Consider the following 22,617-nt stretch of genomic DNA (forward strand, 5'->3'; position numbering starts at 1 on the left):
CTCCCCCCAATTCCGTAACCCAGATCACGGAAGGTTGTTAGTGGAGTGAGTGAGTGAGTGAGTGAGTTTGAGGCAGGTATCGGCATTGTCACAACTTTATCATGGTAACCTGTCAGCTTGCCCTTGTTTTGATTATCAACAGCTGGTTTGTCTGATCCAAGACTACTATGGTTGCTTGCTGTGATGTGACACCTGACTCTTCAGAGCGGCATCAAACCCATCTCACTCACTCACCCACCCTATGAATCCATATGTAACCTGTAAATCTCACCCACTCTAGATTTGGATTTATATAATAATTATTTCAACAAATTGAGTGAATGAGTGAGTGAGTTGGGTTTGATGCCATTTTTAACAGTATTCCAGTTTTATCATGGCGTGTCAGCTTAATTAATGTGGGAGGAAAGTCCAAAGTGATACAGGTCTCAGATGTTTACCACTTTGGTGAAACCCACGAGCATGGGTATGTCGCTGACAAACCTAGAAACAAAATCAGGGCGAACTGGGATTCGAACCCAGTCATAGATTTCTGGTGTGCCAAAGTGAAACACCTCTGCATAGCAAATTGCAGCACCTAAGATGACTGGGCCACCCTTGCCCCCTCCAACAAATTGAAACACGAATGAAATTGGCTGATCAGCCATCAAGTCCAAAGGCTGTTCAGGATCTTGATGAAATGACAATGGCACTATATTAACACAACACCAATCAATTTATCAATGGATTCAGCTTGTGGTAGCAATTACCACCTTCATGCAACGGTAAAGTAATGAAATAATGGCAGTTGCCGCCAATGTCCTCAGGCCGTGATACCATTCCGGGAACAATGACCTGTGAAACGGCCATTACTGGTCAAGGTCCTGCTGTAAGATCGGGATGTTGACAATCAAGGGTGAACTTACATAACGTGTGTGGGAAGCAAGTGGGCAAATCCTTGATGAAGTGAAAGTAAACTTCACTCAAAAGACCACATTTCTTGACAACATTCACCCACTGTTGAGTCTTTCAATTAACAGTAAATAAATATAGCGAGCTTATTGCTTGTCACTTCTAAATGGCATTCAAAGACTTGTTTCTTGTTGATGAAAGAACTGACATTGATTTAAGATACAGCATATAAGTATTTGTTCAGTTTCAAATTTTCCCAGCTTTTATATATGAACACTCAGATTTTTGGTTTTGAAAGAAACACATTAATGTAGATTTCACTCACAAACTGATCAATAGAAGCTACTTCAATCTGAAAAAGCGTTCGACCTTAATCCTGTGTTTCACGTTAGGTGAACTTTTATTTCAAATACTTATTTCTAATTTTGGACGAAAATCCTATGAAGGAAAAAAAAGAGTCCAATTTTGGCAGAATAGGAAAATTGAAAGATGGTTTATCACTTTTACAGGCAATTACAATCATTCTTTATTTGACATGTGAACTTTTGTCCTACTGGTTAGGGCATAAAATTTCCTGACTGAAATTGGTGGCACAAGCCAGAACTTGATACAAAAACACTCCCTAAGCATATGCAACAAGATGACTGGTCATCTATTCAAGTGTCTTCCTGATACAGTGATTTGTGGACTTAACCAGGTACGGCTATTGAATGTCCTTGTATGCCAGAGATTGCCTATTATTATGCCATTAAGCTGGCATTAAATCTGTTAGCACTGACGTAACCTCTAGCGCCTCCCAGGCAGTAATAGCCATTTCGGAGAGCATCAGACTGTAAAGAATAGAGCGTAACCCTTTCTCTGTTGTCAGGACGAAGAAGGTTTTGCGGTCAGCCATTTTGATTTGATTCTGAGAATGTAGTTATGAATAAGATATAACAATTGAAATCATTTGTAGATTTGTTTGCGATGAGGTGTGGTGTTGGTTAAGGTTCATTATTATTAATTTCCCTTTTTGATTGTGGTTCATATTTCATGCTTTTGATATAGCTGGAATCGTACGTTGGATTTTGCTTTTAGCAGAAATTTCTTTTGATTATGGAAAGGGTTTTGTCGCTTAAATTTGGTACACTGTAACTTTTGCTTCTTCACCGTATCTAAATGAGGTATGAATTGGGTGGATGTTCATTATAAGATCTGAGTACATAATTTGTGTTTTTTTATAATGCAATATTCGCTTGGTGTGCAATTTTGACCTTTCTAAATCACAATGTATGTAGTTTGATAAAATAAACGAATGACAAAATTGATTTGGTTGAATGAATACAAGGAATTTGTGATTTATTCATATTTGTACAAAATCACAACCCTTGACAGTGAAGCAGAGCGGGCCTAGTGCATGGTGGGTCATCCAAAGAAAGTGGAGGGTTGAATGGACAAGAGCATGAATGGAAGATGTTTGGGCTTTATAAAGAGTCAGGGGGGTTCATTAACTGACATTGAAGAGTTCTGGCCTTGAGTACCTGACATGGCCAATGAGGGCATGCCATGGTTGAAGTAACACATAATGAAATGTAACTATTTTTGTGAATATAGTCTTCTTATGATTTTGCCATCTAGTTATTAGAAATCTTGTTGACATGGTTGTATGATAAGTGTATTATGGGGACATCAGCAAGAAAAACATAATGGGGACATCAAGTGGGTACTATGGAGTCTGTACATGCCAACCTTAAATCAGGGTTTTGATTTTCCAAACAATTCCCTTAGAATTTCTTTTGCTGAGTGCTGATCTAGTGGGGTTTTGGGTCCTGTTGATATATATGTCAAGGGCGGATCCAGCATTTTGAAAAGGGAGGGGTCCAAAATATCCAGACCGCCTGGACCTCACTCTGGATCGGCGTATGTATGTCCCTCCATGATATGCTTACTCCGTAACAGTGACAAAACAATTTCCATAATTATAAGAAATCTCAAATCTAAGAAAAGTGGAGTCTATTGTACAATTCTGACTATTTACTGAGAATGTGCTTTGAATCACAGTCAAACAGTGATGATACCAGTTGTTTGCAAAAAGGTTAGCATATCCAGCCCCACTAATTTGCACTCATCACCAACACATGCAAGGGCAAGTCAATTGTAAGAGATGGTTCATGTTGAACCTTAATGGCTGTGCTGGGTTTCAGATATTACAAAGAAAATATTTAACTTTACAAACTTATTCAACATTACCATAAGACTCCTGATAATTTACCTGACTAACCTGAAAATAATGAGATTACATAATGAAGTTATATCGGACATTGTTTCAGACATTTATGTGCATCACCTGTATTTGAGTCTTGTAATGAGGTAAAATCCAAGGTTTTTTTTGTTTTCTGTTTTTGTTGTTTAACGCCGCACTCAGCAATATTCCAGCTATCTGACGGCAGTCTGTAAATAATCGAGTCTGAAACAGACAATCCAGTGATTGACAACATGAGCATCGATCCACACAATTGGGACTGATGACATGCATCAACCAACTCAGCGAGCCTGACCCCCCGATCCCATTAGTGGCCTCTTACGACAAGCATAGTCACCTTTAGGTAATCGGGTCTGAATCTGTGTTTGTAAATAAACGGCAAGCATGAGTTGCTAAAGACCAATTCTACCCAGGATCTTCAAGGGCCAAAATCAAAGTACTATACAGTATTATACAGGTGATTTAGCATGGTGACACTGATTCGTATGCACCCACAATTCCTAAATCTATCTTGTCAATACACAGGCTGAATAATGTTTACCGAGCTGCACAAAGTAGGAATGTGCGTGGAGTAGGCAGGCATTCAGCCGAGTTTAAATCGGTAAAATTGTTCAAGATGTAATTTTAGTACGATTTTCCGGATTATTGCTCTGTGAACATAGTATTCAAACGAGAGCAGCGATTGTTAGTCATACAAAGTCACACATTGTCAGATCAAGTCACTAAGTACATGTAGCACACAACCAAGGCAATCAAACTACATTTAAGGGTGCAGTTTGAATTTGTCCTATTGACGAAACATTCCATTTAGAGTCAGTTTGTACTGGAATTATCCTTTTCGTCAAAAGCTTTCCATTTAAAAGATCACTTTATTTGAGTTATCTAATAGTAGTTAATGCACTGTGCTGCTGAATTGCTGTAGAGTGAAAACATCACACCTTCAGGGGATGGAGAGTTTGTTCAGCTTCTTGAAAGAACTTATACTTGATCAATATATATGCCTTTGTTACGTGGTTTTAAATCTCATATGCAGACCCATCCTCTTTCATCCAGGGTATTATATCTCTATTTGATATATAAACGATGAGTGGGAGTTGTTTATCCTACAAGAAAACACTTCAGGGAGAATATACCATGAGTGACACAGCTCATGAGCTTAATATCAGCAACCAATCAAAATAAAGAGTTCAGCTTAGATCTACATTCAGAACTGTAACTTTCTGTGTGCCTTTTGGTGTATACTACTCAAAAAAAGTTAAAGAACACCTGATTCTCTGGCAACTATAGTATTATGAAAGAATGAGGTGTTGTTTAACTTTATTTGAGTAGTATATTTGATCAAATCAGAATCTTTAGGTAGAAAAGTTGTTTTGCTGAGTATTACATTTGGGGAGGGATGTCCTTATGATATCGTGACCTCCAACCAATTCTTTCATATTGCTATTGTTAATCTGTCATGGCATAGATATAATTTGTCATTGTATGACAGATGAACTATAGTAATATGAAAGAATCAGGTGTTCCTTTACATCTTTTGAGTAGTATATTTGAGGTGGTACGGAAAAAGGCCAGTGAAGCATTGGTGGTAACGCCAAAAACACTTGCTTAATGACATAGTCTTTCCTCTGACACATTTAATTTGCATTTGAAGGCATTTGTTTATAGTTATCAATTTCAATTTCTTAGAATCTGTCCCTAATCTGAGATTGTAACCTGTACATTACATAGCATTTGCAGTTTTTATAAAATTATACATATTTAATAGTGTGTTAATTCCTATTGTATTGTTTATGGAGATATTATAAAGCAGTGCAAACATCTGGAAGCTGCTGTTTAGGTTTTTAAAAAAGCTGTTAATAACATGTTTAGAATTGTACACGTAAAGAATAAACTCCCTGCGTAGACAAGGGTAGGGTGAGGATTTTATGGCAACTTGGGTTGTCACTTTTAACCCAGGAATTTTTCTTTGCCAAGTTATTTGGAGGCTAATATAATATGGAGTGGTTTATTTTAATGGCATTCAAAACATTCCGAGACTTACAGTTCAGTTGAATGCAGATGTGCTGCGTTTTATTGCCTCTCTTTCACATCGGAGAGTGATTACAGTAATAACTTTCATGTTCAAAAGTCAAGCTTTTTACTTACAAACAGCGACAAGTCATGGCCTTGGTTTCAAAACAGTATGTAGACTGGTTGGCTAAACTACTTCTCCAAACAAAAGACACAAACAAAAAAGAATTAAGGGCGTGGATACAATTTAAAGTGGAATTTCATAAAATGTTGACAGAGGTCATTGTGTTAGTGTCAGATAAGATAGAATAGTGGGGAACATCATGTGTGAACGCCTGGATGGAAAAGAACAGTAGTGAGTGTTGAAGACTGGTTTGGTGAACACATTGTAACGAAGCATCTCGGCCTCGTCTCTCTTGGGGACCCTGCTGTGCTCCAGTTGCCACGGATTGTTGAGCTCAAAACTTGTCAGTCATAACAGATATCATATCAGAATGAAATATGAAAGCATTCTGTTTGTAAATATTTTAAAGAGCTTTGAGATTCAATCAAGCTGTTCTGAATCTGATGACATTAATTAAATATATCAGTCAAATGGAAATTTAGGCAGCCTAGATTAATGTTCCCTGCGACTGAATTTATTCACGATTCATTCTTTCGCTGGGCTGCGTGAAATTGTGTTTGTCGGCTTATAATAAGGCATTTGTGCTTTCAAGGCAACTCGGGATGGGGTAGCCTTCATAGAAGAGATGAGACGCTATTGTCCGCGCTTAGTGACTTTTGATTGAGAATAATGTCATGCATGGCCAGTCATGTATCTGGCAGTTGCATGACTGGTTTGACTTAGGTTAGCCTTCATAGTAATAGGACCATGTCGTACCCAAGATTTCATAAATGATATTAGTAACAAGTTTGTAAAAACTATCTGACAAACATGTTTCAAAGGAGAGATAGTGAGTTCCCAGTAATGTAGAAAGTATGGGAGAGAGGTTCAAAGAATTGTGGGATTGTTTGGATTTATTTTAAGCAGTTTGATCAGATATTCATTAACTCAAAGCCATCTTGTAAATTTTTTTATTCATCTGCAGTAAGGCCACATTGTTCAGTAAAGCACTTCATACCCTGAAATGATACTTGAAGAAGAACTCTTCTGGGCCCACTTGCACAAAGCAATCTTAGCATTAAGATGATCGTAGCTCCCATACTTTAACATAGGCTTACAATAGTTTGTAGCACTAAGATTGCTTTGTGCAAGTGGGCCTTGGTGTTAGGTGTTGTAGTTCTTGAGTCACTGGACTGAGTGATTTGCCTTAATGTTATGTCTATGTGTGAGTGAGTGAGTGAGTGAGTGAGTGAGTTGGGTCCACTTTGGACAGTATTGCAGATATATCCCCGTGTGTCAGCTTAATGTTGGAGGAAAGTCTATGGAATGAGATAAATTTGTGGAAAGAGGCCCTGGTCATGTGATTTCATAACATAAACATCAAGCAAGTTTTCAGATACTATTGGTTGTGTCACTTCAAGCAAGTTTTCTTATTAATTATCTTGTTTGTAATGATGACGTCAGTGACGAAGATGATGACGATGATGTGAAGACAAATTTACTGTTTTGTTGTCTTGAAACTATTTGTTGTAATAATTAGTTGTCATGCTAGCTCAGTCTCGTGGTAAGTCTTGAGGTTGTATGGGGGTGGGGCGTCTCAGTGTTTGCTATTTCACGAGGTTGTATGGGGGTGGGGATCTTTATCCATACATGTACACATTTGATTGTTGCTTTTTCTCTAACTCATTGTTTTCTTTCTTGCAGGTTTGGAAAAATTACATCAACAAAAGCAATAATCGATCAGAACACAAATAAATGCAAAGGTAAGAGCCCTGTTCAATAACATTTTAATCACAAATCTATCTGTCATATATTTCTCCCAGTGGTAGCAATAAGAATGTATGGAAAGACATTTAAATTGATATCTAGGCCTTTAAGACTTAAGGACATAGCAAGGTGAAATGTAGCCTTGCTTCAAGGCTGTACTGGCCCATTTCTGGTGTCCCTCGCTGTGATATTGCTGGAATATTGCTAAAAGCGGCGTAAAACCAAACTCACTCAAGGCTGTACTGAATGAAAAGTCCATGGTACTTATATCCGTATAATAGGCAAATCCCAGTATTTTTAGGAACAATGTCTTCTTATTATTTATATTATCTGGAAATTATGATTTAAACTAATAATTTTTGCCTAAAAGACTTGTGCAAGTCTAGGCGAAATGAGGCTCAGTGTATTCCTGGTGCAGCAGTAAGTCTTAGAGCATGATGATCATAATGGCCGACATCCAAATTGTGTTGCAGTTCTGCGGCAAGTGATTTGATTACCCATGATGCCTCTGTGACATTGATTTAGCCCCCGGTCTTAATGTGGAAATACTGACAAGGGTTACAAGAGAAGAATTTTGTTCTAGAAACTGAGCATGGCTGCTTGATAAGTCTTGTCTCTTGTTGTCTTGGAAAGTCTAAATCTCGGAAATTCATCAACATTCCTGACTTGAAAACATGGCGTAAAATGTTGTTTATCTTTTCTTTATGGACGTATCAACAACAGAGGTTTGTGCAAAGTCACTGATGTCAAAACAGGTGGAAACTATGTTTTTGGAGACGTTTATTAAAAAAATAAAATCCAAACATGTTCCTCATGGCTCTAGGTGGCTCTGAAAAACCAGAGACGTTTGTGGAAGTTTTTGTAGACACAGAAATAGTCAGGAAATATTGAAAAAAACTTAACATCCACTAATCCAAGGAGTTAGTTTTATGGAAAAAACGTGAAATATACTGACGATAAATATCAGCTCATTGTTTCTTTAAACAGGAAAAGCATGAATACATGACACTCTTTTTATGGATAGCAACTTCTTTTATTCTTTGAACAATGTTTCAGAGCTACATCTTTCTCCTTCATCAGGTAATGCCTAGTAAGTGCATAGAGTACTATATATACATTATGATGTTTACACAACACAAAGTGGGATGAATGTACATAGATAACAACATAATAACAAAGCCAACAACAAGAAAAGCAGATAAGATGAAATATTTACCAATTTAATTTCAATGCTTCTAAGTAAGAAATGTAATATTGTTCACAGTTACAAGTTTAGTTTCATAATTCGTTTATCATTCCAGCTAAAACTTGTTATTATATCTGCCCATGCTAAACAACTGTTTCCCCAGTGAGTAAGCTTGCAGTGTTAACAGTCCGTCTCTTGTTGGCCATATGTGTATCACTTACGGCATGGGTTAGCCCTTGACAGACCTGGTTTCAACCACATCAGCTCAAAAGCAAATTAATAAGTAACCCTTGAGTAGAGATTGTAAATCTTTCTCGAGTAACACACTTTTGTGTGTGTAAGAAAATAATGTGTGTCACTTTATTTCTACACTGTTGAATTAACTAAATAATGATCTGTTGTGAAAAGGTAGAAATTCTAATTTGAGCAACGGCTTGAAAAAATAATTGAATTTCGTAGCATTCAGTTATCCATGTGAACAATAGTGTCGCTGTGTTTGCATTACCTGAGTGTGTTTAGTTACCTGGTCTACCTGGACACACCTGTATAAACGATCTACCTGGACGGTCGAGTCTCTTAGTAGGCAGGTAGTGCCTTGGTACTGGGCCTCTAATAAACTCGTTGGTTGTCGCTACATGAAGCAAGAAAGGTGTAGCTTAATTTACAGGAAGGAGAGAAATAAACAGTTTGTGACCGGGGTCGTGAAGGGTGCCTGTGATCGAGAAGTTTAAGAACCCAGGTGGACGTGGGTACACCTGGCCAGGGTGTGAGGGATTAACGAGATTAAGGTCATGGGGCACTGACCACTGAAAATCTAGAACATGAAATGTTGGTGGGTGCTTTGAGGGCCTCAAAGCACGTTGGTTCTATCAAGGCAACACTGGTTTACAATCAGCTGATAATTCCAAAAAAAAATTTAAATAAAAATTTGACTTAAATTCTCTTATTCCCATTTAAGGTTGTTAAAATGATAATGAGATTGGTTGGGAATAGATGCAAAATGGCTGATGAGGCAAGGCTATACTCATACTCTTCTCTTGATATTGTTACAATTTTTATCTACCTCACTGCTTACTGCCAGGAAAGCCCCAATTAAACATCTGTTTTCAAACCAAGGCTGGAAGACGGCCTGTAAGTGGATGATAGGACGTTGACAGCCTGACTAGACGATGTATTGGTTGGGAAACCATGGCATGGACAGACAAATGGCAGCATTAATTGACAGAAAATAAGTAATGTGTAACTAAGTGAGTTGGGTTTAAAGAGCTTTGAACAGTATTCCCGTTATATCACGGCATGCTAGCTTAATGTTGGAGGAAATTCTGAATTGATGCATGTCTTAGACATTTGCCACTTTTGTGAAACCCATTAACATTGGTATGGTGCTGACAAACCTAAAAACATAATCAGGATTCGAACCCACAATAATAGCTTTCTAGCATGCCCAAGGGGCGCAACTCTGAACAGCGTGTTGAGGCGCCTTAGACGACTGGGCCATCTGATCCCAGAGTAAATAAGTAAAAGACGATGAAATGTGGATGTGAACAAACACAAACTGACCAGAGAATAAGTTGCTAAGGCAACATATTTATTACAGCATTATTATACACATAATAAGACAGGAATGAAGACATATTAACATGAAAAAAATGAACATGCAGCTGATATGAAATGATTCCAGCGATCTTCGAACATGAAGATGGAGATTACATTGTAACCATGGCAACTGCACCAGTACCCCCCATCTCAGCTGTCTATGGTACACAGGGTGATGAATCAGCTACTTATATTCAGCTCATGTTCCCAACTGACTTGAAGGACCGTTCACACCTTGGGTGCTTTACAAACTCCCAAGAACTGCTTTCCTGACTGAGCACAAAAGATTTGTTCCTGTAAGAGCGTGGCAGCCTTCGTCAGGGCTCCGATAATACCTGCCGCTGTAGCGTTGACACCTTCCTCCGACTACCGTCCGCAGGCCCATGTGAACTCGTCACACCTCCCTTGATAGCCCGTCACCCACGACTATGGATAAACATGTCAGTTAATTGTCTATTTTTATGGTTGAAAGAATACCTCCAGATCCTGTTATTTAGACATGTTATTTTTGTGATTTGTTTCCTTTCTAAAACTGTTTTGGTATTTCATTGTTTTGGTCTCAGGTTCTGTAAGTTGCCCTTGAGAAAGAAAAAATAATTTCTCACACCTCAGTTGATTCCAAGTCTTGTTCAGAGATATTCTGCGCATGTTATAAGTTGTATCTATGGTCTGTAAACTCTGAGCACTGCTTGATGTGTTTCTTCCCTGTGTGGAGAATGGAGACACATAATTTCATTGCCGCCATGTAAGTAGCAGATGATGCATACAAGATCTAAGACGTTTATGGTTAGTCTCTTGCGTACCAGGACACCGATGAATAAACTCAGGATACTATCATGAAATATTTGTGTGATAACATAATCACGCCAACATTAATATGACACCAATCTTCACAGTGACAGCTCATTGATTGAAAAGGATTCCTTACTCTATGAATAGGCCATCAAAGAATTAACTATTCTGTTTTGACAAGTTAAACGAGTTGAAAGGAATTACAGTCGATATTCAAAAGTTTTGGTTTTTTCATCTGTGATGTTAATATTGAGCCCTCTCCATTGATTTTTTTACCAGACAAAATTGCAGTAGATTGCAACACTCTTTGTAGTCAAGGCAATACAGTGATTAAGAAAAACAGAGTTTAGTTTAAGGAGATGATTACAAAAAGCGTCGTCTTGAATCGATTGACATGCTTGATGGTTTACCGTCAAGCTTTGGAGCTAAATTTGTGTAGCGGTAAATCAGGCTGATTACATCAATGGTAGAGCTGAAGACTCGTAAAGATAATAATTTCTATCTGGGGATTATCACCGTAAACTGTTCTACATGTGCTCAATGCAGACGCACCAGCGTTATCTTATTCGTCCTGCGCTTGCAGCTGCAATGGCCATCTTGCATATTCCACCCTGATTTCAGAATTCATGTGTCTCATTGAAACTCATCAAAATGCTAATGACGCGTACCAGAAGATGTTTTTCCAGTCAGTTATTCACAAGTTGCAAATAAATCTTGAGTAGTGTGGAGTTTCCGTATCTCATGGAAAGTTTCTAATTGAGTAAACCATTGGGGATTAGAAAGCTACGACGTCTTTCATGCAGCAATGTCAAGGTCGTGTGAAAAGGTACATCCCCCTATCCGAGATTAGATGTAGTTTAGGAGATTTCAACTTCTTATGGAAAGAATGATGCGAAATTAAGTTAGCAAATTAGCTGATTGAACAGTTAGAGCGTTACGTTTCATTCAAAGTTGTCTCATTAAGAAGGCTGTTAAAGTTTTGTATGAGATTCCAGAACAAAATTTGCATTTTGAATTCAAATAGTTCATTTAAACTACATGCATTTAAAGTTAATAAAAGAAGGATAGTTGATCTTATTGACACGCCACCAATTTGTTTCTTTTTATTGATTAGGCACATGTTTAAAAACACATGTGTGAATATTTTTTTCTCAGACAAATGCTGGTGTTGACATGTTTCCATTTCGTATATGCCCAGAATGAAACCGATTTGTAGACTCTCTTGAATCTTGGACCATTTATAAAACAGGAAATTAAAGTTTTAAGGGGTGATTAAATGTATTGGAAGTAACTTTTGGCTTTCTATTCAAATTTTAGAAACTTTTTGAAGTTAATGATTTGCTTTCTGTCAGTTCCTGGTTTGAATTGACGTGGTTCTGACTTGGACGAAAAAGCAACTTGGCTCACAATGACATTGCTGGCTAGGGATTTATATTCAGATAGGTATTACTTATGGAATATGCATTCACTCGGAAACAATAGTGGTTACAAGGTTTTTGTTTGTGTGAACAGATACAACCTGTCTATATTGATCAGGGCCCGCAAGCACACGGAGACCTTTGTGCTATCAGTAACAAATCTTCCATACCTGCCTACAACACAGGATTGCAACAGTGCTAGATCACTTCTCACTAGTGTTGCATTTGATCAGGGGAATGTGAACCAGACATTAATGAAAAACTTTCGTGCCCCTTTTGTGACAGAGTTGTGTCCCTTTGGCATGCCAGGAACCTGTGATCATGGGTTCAGATCCCAGTTGCTCTGATTATGTTTTTGGGTTTGTCTGGACCATACCTGTGCTCTTTGCAGCATTAAACTCAACTCACTGATGTGAGGCAACTCTAACATTGTTTGACTGTTGTGTGTATACATGGCTTTTTTGTGACTTTCAGGGTATGGGTTCGTAGACTTTGAGTCTCCACAAGCGGCTGAGGCGGCAGTCCAGACGCTCCAGAGTCAGGGCATCCAGGCACAAATGGCAAAGGTAGGTCCTCGGATGCCATCCACCCCCACCCCACCCCCACCCCCACCTTACAATACAGCTCCTGCCTAAAATCTCCACTTGTCTCCACAAACTTGTCATCAGAGGCGATTGATGGGACCGGATAATGATGCTCGCTGACTTGGTTGATGCATGTCATCTACATCCTAGTTGCAAAGATTGATGCTCATGATGTCAATCATTTGATTGTCTGGTCAAGACTCGATTACTGACAGCTGGAATATTGATGAGTGTAGTGTAAGACAACATACAAACAAACACGACAGCTCCTGCCTAAAATTAATACTATTATAAATTTGTAAATAAAATAAACAATTATTTTGCACATTTTGTTATTGATTTGTTACATTTTCTTATTTTGGTTTTGACCTTATGATTTTAAGGTTCCATCAATATAATTGGATTTATCTATCATTTGATCGTACATTAATTTCACATGAAACAGTTAATGCAAACTACATATTGGGAATTTAACTGTGAAATTGGTGTTTTGTTAGAATTCCGTGTAATTAATAGCATTCAGGCTTGCCTATTGCTAGTTTGGACAGGCTGAAACATAAACATGCTTGTTTATGAATCATTATCATTTAGAATAAATGGAAAAAAGCGGACCAGTTAGTTGCTGAAAATCATTGTTAGGCATTGTTATGTCTAGAATAGTGTGTGTCGTATTTCAAAACCATATGGTGACACTTAAAAATAACCTAATCCCTGCAAAAGCAATTCCACATCGAAGTCTGGAGTTCACTAAAATGGGCATACTTAAAAGTGTATGTTTATGGTGACTGTGTGTACGGGCTGTGGTAGAGAAGCTTATGGCCTGAGTAAGCTTCATATATACAGGAGGTTTAAGAGATGCAGACCCTTAATGGTGTATATGTCCACGCAACCTGCGACAGTTTGGCCAGGTATTTGTGTAATGTTTAACACCTGTGGGTGTGAAATGCTAAACGAGCAGGTGTGATTGAGTGAAACATGCAGGTAAAGTGCATCATTTCACCGGTGGCACACCTTGACATTGCAGTAATTAAGGTGCAGCGCCCACGAGACTTGCTGCCCGCAAATTTCAGAGGTCTAGCTTGTGACCACTGGAAAAGGTCCCAGTCTGTTTCGGTTCTTCATACCATTATACATTTGCTGAATCAGCTCTTTGAGTGGGTATTGCAGCTGTGGGTTTTCTTTCTAATTTGGCATTCTGTTACAAACTGTCACATTGTACAAGACACTTTCACTTTGAATTGTGTTTGTTGTAAAGGTTGAAGCACATTCATATATGTAGTTTTGTCAAACATATGAGGGTTTGTTTGTTTGTTGTTTAACGCCAACTCAGCAGTATTCCAGATGTATGACGATGGTCTGTTAATAATCAAATCTGGACAAGACAGTTATGTGATTGACATTGTGAGCATCGATCTATGCAATGGGGATGCGATGACAAGCATCAATCATTTCAGCAATCCTGACAACCCGATCCCATTTGTCGCTTCTAACGTGGATCTTCATGTCTCATATAAGAGTGTACTAAGAGTAAACATATCAGCCCTTGCTAACAGATGCATTTTTGTCACTTTTGTGAATACATCTATCCTCCACACCCACGTGTGGCTCGGGGTGGACAAGTGATGCTGTAATGTTATTTCTGTTTTTTTGTTTAAGGCCGCACTTGACAATATTCTAGCAATATGACCTCAGCCTGTAATAATTGAGTCTAGACCAGACAATCCAGTGATTGATATTGTGAGCTGCGATCCCTGGGGTATAATGATGACACTCAACCAAGTCACTGAGTCTGACCACCAGATCCATTTTGTCACCTCTTGGAAGATCCGGGGTAGAATAGGTCTTCAGCAACCCATGCTTGCCGTAAAAGGTGACTGTGCTTGTTGTAAGAGGCGACTAACGGGATCGGGTAGTCAGGCTCGCTGACTTGGTTGAAGCATGTCATCTATCCCAATTGCGAGGATCGATGCTTATGATATCAATCACTGGATTGTCTGGTCCAGAATTGATTATGTACAGACCGCTTTCATATAGCTGGAATATTGCTGAGTGCGGCGTAAAACAACAAACCAACCAAACCAATCGTCACCTCTTACGACCAGTGTAGGTTGCTACAGAACTGTTCTAACCCCCGAATCCCCCTAGGGTTACTGTGTTGTAACTGAAATACTATTCAAAGGGGCGTTAAACCTTTGTAATAATGTGTCTGTATTCTGAAACATTCCACACAACATGAGGTCTGAACACTACCACAATGGCATCCATAGCAGGAGACAGATCAACACAAGCTGGACACCTTTTCCTGAGTTTTCACACATGCTATTTACAGTTACAGTTAATGCTTTGTAACACAATATGAGATCTTGTTTAATACTCTGTTTAATTAACACCCTATTGTACAATCTGGTGGTGTCAAAAGTATGCATATATTAGAGACACGATTAAACCCCAACCCTTGAGCTCTTTGCACAGACTTTGACTGTCTGTATATGACTGCCAGATGGTATTAATTTGAAACACCTTTGGAGAGCTAATCAGACGTATCTATTTCATAGCATCATGTGTGATGCATAAAACTTTCCTCGACATTGGCATTATCAAATTATTACAAATGGATTGACTAAGTTTCTCGACTAAGGCATTGATGAGGGTTAGTAGTTATGAACAAACACCCTTTTGGGGAATCCTAGTCCTGCACCATGACCGTGGAATATATTCATTTTATGACAAAAAACATAATCTAGAAATGCATACAAAAGCAAGTCTAGCCAGCTCAAGCTAGCTCTATTCCACAATTTTATTTTTATTTTTAGAGTCAAGAAGGATATTGTGTAATATAAGATTTCAGAGACTAAATGTTAGTCTAGGGGAATCCGAGTGAGACTAGTTCTCCGGCAACCTGTGCTGGTCATAGAGGCGACCAAATGGATCGGGTGGTCAGGCTCGGTGACTGGGTTGATGGTGTGTCTTCAAACCCCACTAGTGTGGATCACTGCTGTCAATATTTATCACTGGAATACTTAATAGAGTTTATTATTGATAGAGTTTATTATTGATAGCTGAACTATTGCTGAGTGTGGCAACCAACCAAACAAAGACGTGAAATGTGTACAACAATTTCTGGATAGTCATTTCTATAAAACTTCCTGGTTAGTGCGGGTCTGGCTGTTACTCCATCAGAAATAGTGTCGATGACATTCAGCATCAAACTTGGTCAAACAGTACGATAGTTTTAACAGATTTTTTTAAACTTTCAAAAACTATTTTCATTGAAGGTGTAGGGTATACTGTCTTAGGGATTGTGATGGCCACCATTTCAGTGTATCAGTGTCCCCGTTTTTAATAGGTATTTAGAGTGAGCATTACACAACATGAATATTTCAATAAAAATGTGTGTGTTGCTGGAATCCCAGCTATTCCCATGTGGAATATTTTATCGTAAACTGTAAACATAGATTAGAAAGTCGACTGTGCGATCTGTCATGTAGGCACTGGCATAGCTCAGTTGAATGTTTAACGATGTTGATTTATAATCAATTTCTTTGAACTTGTGTCCCCGACCTGGTCCTGGAGATAGCTCACACAAGTATGTGTGTGTGTAAGCTACTGATAATATGCCCAGTTATTATCACATTCTATCTAGGGAGATATGTGGTTTTAATTCCCTGCCCATTAATATAAACTGTGATAACTGTCTGATTATGGCAACCAAGATATAGTCAACTTTTTATCGTAAGGTCCGCTTGAAGATAGGGTCAGGAAAGGTTCCTAGAACACCATGCATGGCTAGAAGGGGATTGGATGCCCACAATAGATTCTAACTGTATAAATTCTTTAGCAACCTACTCTGTCATGCTCAATCCTGTTGTATGAGTGGGTGTGGTGGGTATTATCTTGCTCTATATCCTGACATATCACCTTGATGTGAGGGGTGGGTTGCCTGATGGTAAAAGCAGTGATGCTGATATTTTGAAATCGTCCATATAATATAACATCCATCTAACAGAACATCCATCTAATGGGTCAGCGTGGCAGCCTAGTCGTCAAAGCTTACTTGTCATGCCGAATGTCCAGATTTGATTCTCAAACTGTCTGAAGACATTTCTGGTGTCCCGATCATGATTTTATTAAAATATTGATAAGCAATATAAAACCATATTTACTACTGTGAGCGGACAAGCTAAAGTGATGCAGGTCATAGATACTTCACTTCAGTGAGACCAACAAGAACAGGCTGTGTTGACTGACCAAGGATAATAATCGGTGCATTTGCAATCCGAATCAACGTACAGCACATGTTTGCATGGCTAAGGAATGCAACTTTGTACAACAAGTTGCAGTGATTCAGGCCACTGGACCATTCCTTTCCCCCGAATTGTATATTTGATAGGTAATAGATTCAGGAGATATTTGTTCCGTTAAATGTTTACTTACGGATTTAGCCTCCACATTCTGCTGGGCCGAAACAGACCTTACAATCTTGGTAAAAACAAACCTCCTTTTGAAGTCAAATTTCTTGGCGTAATTGTAGGGTCTCGTCTTTTTCGTAACAATTTTTTGATAAACTCGTAAAATGTTTTCCAAGTCAAAAGGCAAGATGAACAAATAGTCATTAGGGGAATTTGCGCCAGATTGTGTACGAGGACAGGTCGGACTGCCGTCGTTCCAACAGGTGCTCTTTGCTTCACCATCTCCGCTATTCCTCTACTCAGACAAAGAGATTTGACTAACTGGTAACTCAAACAGTTGTTAGGTATTCCCATCCTATGGTTAGTTGGAATTTTCAAGAAAGGCGACAACCAGCACCCAATTTCGTGTGTCTATATTTAATCGTGACATATTAATTTGTTCCCCTGTGTGTTGGACTTGGTCTTTCTATAGGAATGTGGTCTTAATGTTTGGACTGACACACATCCCTGCAATGAGCTAAACAGTGTTGAACATTTTCACGCTTGGAACTGAATTCAACACAGCTTCGAGAAATATTTGAATTAGATCATGAGCATGTTGATATTTCACTCTTCACATTCAAGCTAGAGATAATTATCTTTAGATTTGCCGTAGTTAAAAAAGAATTACAAATGCCATAACAATTCAGGATATTTTTTAAAAAAAGAAAGATTTTACAATTTCATTTTTAAGAAATTTATCAAACATTGGTTGTAGTTTGCTTCAATAATTATCATTTTGAGAGTAAACACAGAAGTGGAATGCATCAAAGAGAAAAACGGAAAAATGTAATGAGGAGACGACGAAGTAATTTCTTTTCTGTGTATTCTCGTTTTCTTTGTTTTTCTGATTAAATTGTCCTTGCTATTGGGCAAATCGTAATAAACTAATCACGTTTAAAACACATGTCTCAAGCACAGCCGTCCAACAGATTCAGGCTGATGCATTCTGGGAATTAAGTACCAATTAGGCCAAAAGCATTGACTGAGTAATAACCGCACAGAACAAAGTCTGTATGCATGTGACTGAAATTAATCATGGATTTCTTTCTGCCATATTGTTCTAGCACACGAATAGATGAGTAGGGGTGGGCAATTGGCTGTAATGTAGTCGGCTAGGAGCAACTATTTGAGAAAACTGCATATAAAATATTGAAATGTTACACTTTTGTCCGATATGTAATGTGACTGTTGGAGATTCACTCTTTTTCGAGTTTCATTGAAGTGTCAAAGCATTCCTTCTCCCCTGTGTTTTTAATGGACTGCACCAGTTGAATGCGATAATGGACGTCTCTCCTAATCATCAAGTGTCGAAATGAAGCATCGGCATTGTCTTAGATAATGAGTCTACCTGATTGCATTTTACCCTATGGCAACTTGTCATTAAATAAAGGAACTCATTAAACGTGATTGTCTTTGTAGATGCATTCAATGTAGGAATTGATTAACTAGATTCACGGAATGATGGTTCCCATTAGGTATTGAAGAAGAGTGATGCTCAAAACATGGACCGAATGATTGATCGCTAGGTTTAACAAGAGAATGAGATAAAATCAAATTTACATTTATGTGAACATGACTTACGTTCTCGTAATTTGTTATTTTCTTATTTTTTTGGTCTGTGACAAGACCATTTTGCATAAACAAGAATAGTTTCCATGCCTAGTAATTGTCATGCTGAATGGTCTGATTAAGTTAATCCTATGCTGGCCTGATGAGTGAACATTAATGGTTTTTGTCTCTGTGTGACGTATTGTAAAACTTCAAAAGTGAAAAGATGTTTTTCTTTACCATGTTATTTGAAACATTTATTTTTTTAACTTATTTTGTTTTAATTTAATTTTAAGTCAGTGCATCAACAAACATTGGGCGAAATAAATTATCCATGAAAAAAAGAAATTGACTATCCTCCCTTTAATCGCCTTGTCATGACATTTAGTACCAGAAATAAAGTTAGCATATTTAGAAGTATATATCTACAAATTTAAAAAAAAAATTTTTTCCTGAGCTGAGGCAATCTAGACTTGTAAATCATTCTAACTTGAGTTGGACTCCTTTTTTAATTTATTCTCTTGGGTCTGGGAGACGGACTACATTCTTGCAAGAGAATTTATAGTTAGTACTACAACTATTGTAAGTCTGAGTTATGACAGTCGTAGTGCTAAGATTGCTATGTGCAACGAGACCCCGAAACTAAACTGACCAGTCCCTAAGGATGGTGGAAGCTGGCTTCTGATGTAGACAGTACTAGGTGTAGAGTCTATACGAAAAAGTTCACAGACAACAGTGGCATTTCGGAATACCTGGCCTGTACCGAGCTAGCATGACGCCACTAAATTCTTGAAGCTACTAAAATGTACAAGAAGTGGCATGTGAGTGAGATATGTATACTAGCAGCCCACTGACCCAAGCCTGGAGGTAGTAGCTTCTTGACAACTCACTACATATCAGGGAGGGGCTGATGGCCCTAAGATGGCATTGAGGTATTCATTTAACAGATTTTGACAGCGCACACATCTTTACTTGACAAATTCTTGACATCGCCTGAAAGGTGACCATCCCGTCTTTGAGTAAACATGGCTGCTGACTTCTCAGTATTAATTGTAGGCTAGAAGGTATTTCAGATTGTGTTGGGTCGTGTGGAGGTGCCTAGCACAAGCTTGTGTCCCTGAACGCGGCAAAGCTACCTGGCTGACTTGAAAGGCGAAATAATGTCACCTGCCTCAATTTCAAACTCACCTCTGACATGTGACACTACTGGCCGCATACTTTAAAATGTCCAGCAAGATTTGTAGCGACAGGTTGTCTAGACCACGCACTTCTGTTTCAATATATGCTTGACCCTAGACAAGTGTCCACTACATAGGTTTGTCTACTGTCAACAGTCATAAAATAAGCCTTTCAACCCCATTTTGTTATGGGTGCTATATACCTGAAGACTGGTCCCAAGTGTTGAGTGTGTTTATCATATACTACTATCCCCTAAACTAGTTCTAACCACTGATAAGCAGACATATCCCAGAAATTTGATTTTGAAACGAGATGCTAATAGGTGAATACATTAATTCTGTTAATATAAGAGGAGCTTATATTGCAAGCATAATTCATTTTTTTTCTAATATATTATATTAGGACACAGAAACAAACAAGGGTATTAATCTATGTATCATATGATGTCATTCTAAAAATAATGGATCTTTAAGACGTAATTTCGCTCAATGAAGTAGCTTCAGAAAACGGGTATAAATAGAATGTTTGAGTGAACAGCCTAGTTTATAATATAGTGCCAGGTGACTTGCGGCCATGTTTGGCTACAGAATCACCCACACATTGGCAATCCCTATCGAAGTATATTGTCAATGTTAGTCAATAGTCAATTGATAAAGACGGCATTGCATCGATGTGTGGAACTTAAAAGTAGTTCCTGCAAGGCGACCTCATTTGTACATTCTTCGGATTGTGATACCACGTATATCGGATTGATTTATCACGTCGTTAACATTAGACATTATATGATAAATCTTTTTTAGGCTTTCAAAACATACATAACAATCAGAGACATACACACTGCTGAAGGGCAAACGATACTGTGGTATTTTTCTGTCATTAGCAGTCTTCATGACCAAATTTGTATCTTGGCATTATTTTTGGTAGATTTTAACATTAATGGATGGACTTAATCTATCAGCTGATCTTACCATACTGAAAGATATTTAGCTAGAGACGACGTGAGGTGAAATGGGGTTTAACGTCGCATCCAAGATTATTACACTTATATTGCGACATGCGTGCACGTGTGTGTGGCTGCTTGTACTAGTCTGGACTGAAGCCAATTTTATAGTGCTAGCGCACTGAGATACAGTATACTGACTCCGAACTGATCAGTCCTTGTTTCAAGCCCTTAGTGCCAAGCACCAGACAGGGTAACAACAAGTACCATTTTTTAAAACGCCTTTTGGTATGACGCGGCCGGAGATCAAACCCCGACCTTCCGCTCTCTGGGGTGCTCTACCACTAGACCAAGTAGCGGCTTAACTAGACAAAAGACATTGAAATAGATGGAAGGCATTTAACAAGACGAAAGATATTCAATTAGATTTGGCTTGGGACTAGTGTCCAATGCTGCATATGATACCATACAACAAACGACCTGACACTACAGGCACACTTGGCATCTAAATTTGGAGCAATTTGAAACCTTATATAATCACCCCACCCAATACTACACATAGCAAAGTGTGTAATATTTGTCATATCAAATCTTAGGAGGTATCATTCAATGGAAAGCAATTTGAATGGATGACAAAGTCCAGTGTTCCATATTGTGGACAATATGTGGTATATATTATGACCATTTACTATTAGTGGGATATATAACAGCAGGGCTGAAACAGACAGCAATAATGGGATAATATCTCCCTGTGATATGGTTTATTATCCACTGTTAAGAGAAATAACAGTGTGGACACCAGAGTGGATGGGACAATGGTGGGGGAGGATTTGCCATATCACACCAAGATCTGTAACTCATGGATATTTGATTACGAATAGAAGTACATAAGAGAAATGTATCCATTCAAAATAAAGCAAGTTTTGGAACATCAGTACTTGATAAACATCATGATTAAAGGCATGAAATATATTTTTTGATTGTCACAAATAAATAAAATTGACAATTCATTTCCATTGCTGTAAGAAATCTCAACCAAAGGGCAGTCTATTGTACGACTATATCATAAGTATTAGGGCTGGGACGGGTAACTCGGGTACTCGGGTCGGGTTGGTACTGAGTAGGACCCGGGTACCCACAGGACTACCCGTACCCGTGGTTAGTTAAAAAATATCTAGAACTCTATGGTTACACTACAAGTCACTAATGTTCACATTTCTTTCAGCCTAAGCACCATTCCTTCTGACCTTTATAGGTTTGAATAGAAATAACACTTCAATGTATGCATGACCAGATCGTTTTATACATATATTTAAATACATTTTACCAGGGCTACATTCAAACTATTTCCAGTCGGACATTTTGTACCAAACTCTTGAGCCCTGTAGCGGGTACCCGGGTAGGGTCGGGTAATAGCGGTGTGGGTACCCGGGTAGTCAATTTGGACTCGTCCCAGCCCTAATAAGCATGTGTTTATGAATCACTATCAAATAGTGATGACACCAGGTGTTAGTGAAAATGTGAGCATATCCTGCTCCACAGTTGTTGGATACATCACTTCATCTAGTGATTACCACAGGCTCAACTCACTCACATTTATTAAGAATCGATTGACCAAGTTACTTGACAAAGACAAGACGTTGGAGAAGGACTGTACCTTTGTTAATTTTTGTTATTTCTTGAGGGCTATTTCTTGTCTCTCCATGAATAATGAAAGAACAGGAGTGACTGTGGTTCATGAGTGAGTCAGTGAGTATGGTTTTATGCTGCTTTAAGCAATATTCCAGCAATATCACGGCGGGGGACACCAGAAATTGGCTTCAAACATTGTACCCATGTCGGGAATCGAACCTGGTTCTACGGCGTGATGAGCAAATGCTTTAACCACTAGGCTACCTGACCCTCCTATGGTA

At 38.4% G+C, this 22,617-nt stretch overlaps 1 protein-coding gene across 9 annotated transcripts in view; it reads left to right on the forward strand.

Moving 5' to 3' along the window:
- The window catches only part of LOC124140405 (RNA-binding motif, single-stranded-interacting protein 3-like), a 321,419-nt gene that overhangs the window by 275,058 nt on the left and 23,744 nt on the right, over positions 1 to 22,617 (forward strand). For all 9 annotated transcript variants that reach the window (XM_046507936.2, XM_046507937.2, XM_046507935.2 and 6 more), the window contains 2 exons: positions 6,948 to 7,006; positions 12,477 to 12,568. In XM_046507936.2, the coding sequence (XP_046363892.1) occupies positions 6,948 to 7,006; positions 12,477 to 12,568 (151 nt within the window). The remainder of the gene's footprint in view (positions 1 to 6,947; positions 7,007 to 12,476; positions 12,569 to 22,617) is intronic.

The sequence above is a fragment of the Haliotis rufescens genome, unplaced genomic scaffold (assembly GCF_023055435.1).
Source record: "Haliotis rufescens isolate VD_foot unplaced genomic scaffold, xgHalRufe1.0.p SCAF_37, whole genome shotgun sequence".
Taxonomy (NCBI): Eukaryota; Metazoa; Mollusca; class Gastropoda; order Lepetellida; family Haliotidae; genus Haliotis; species Haliotis rufescens.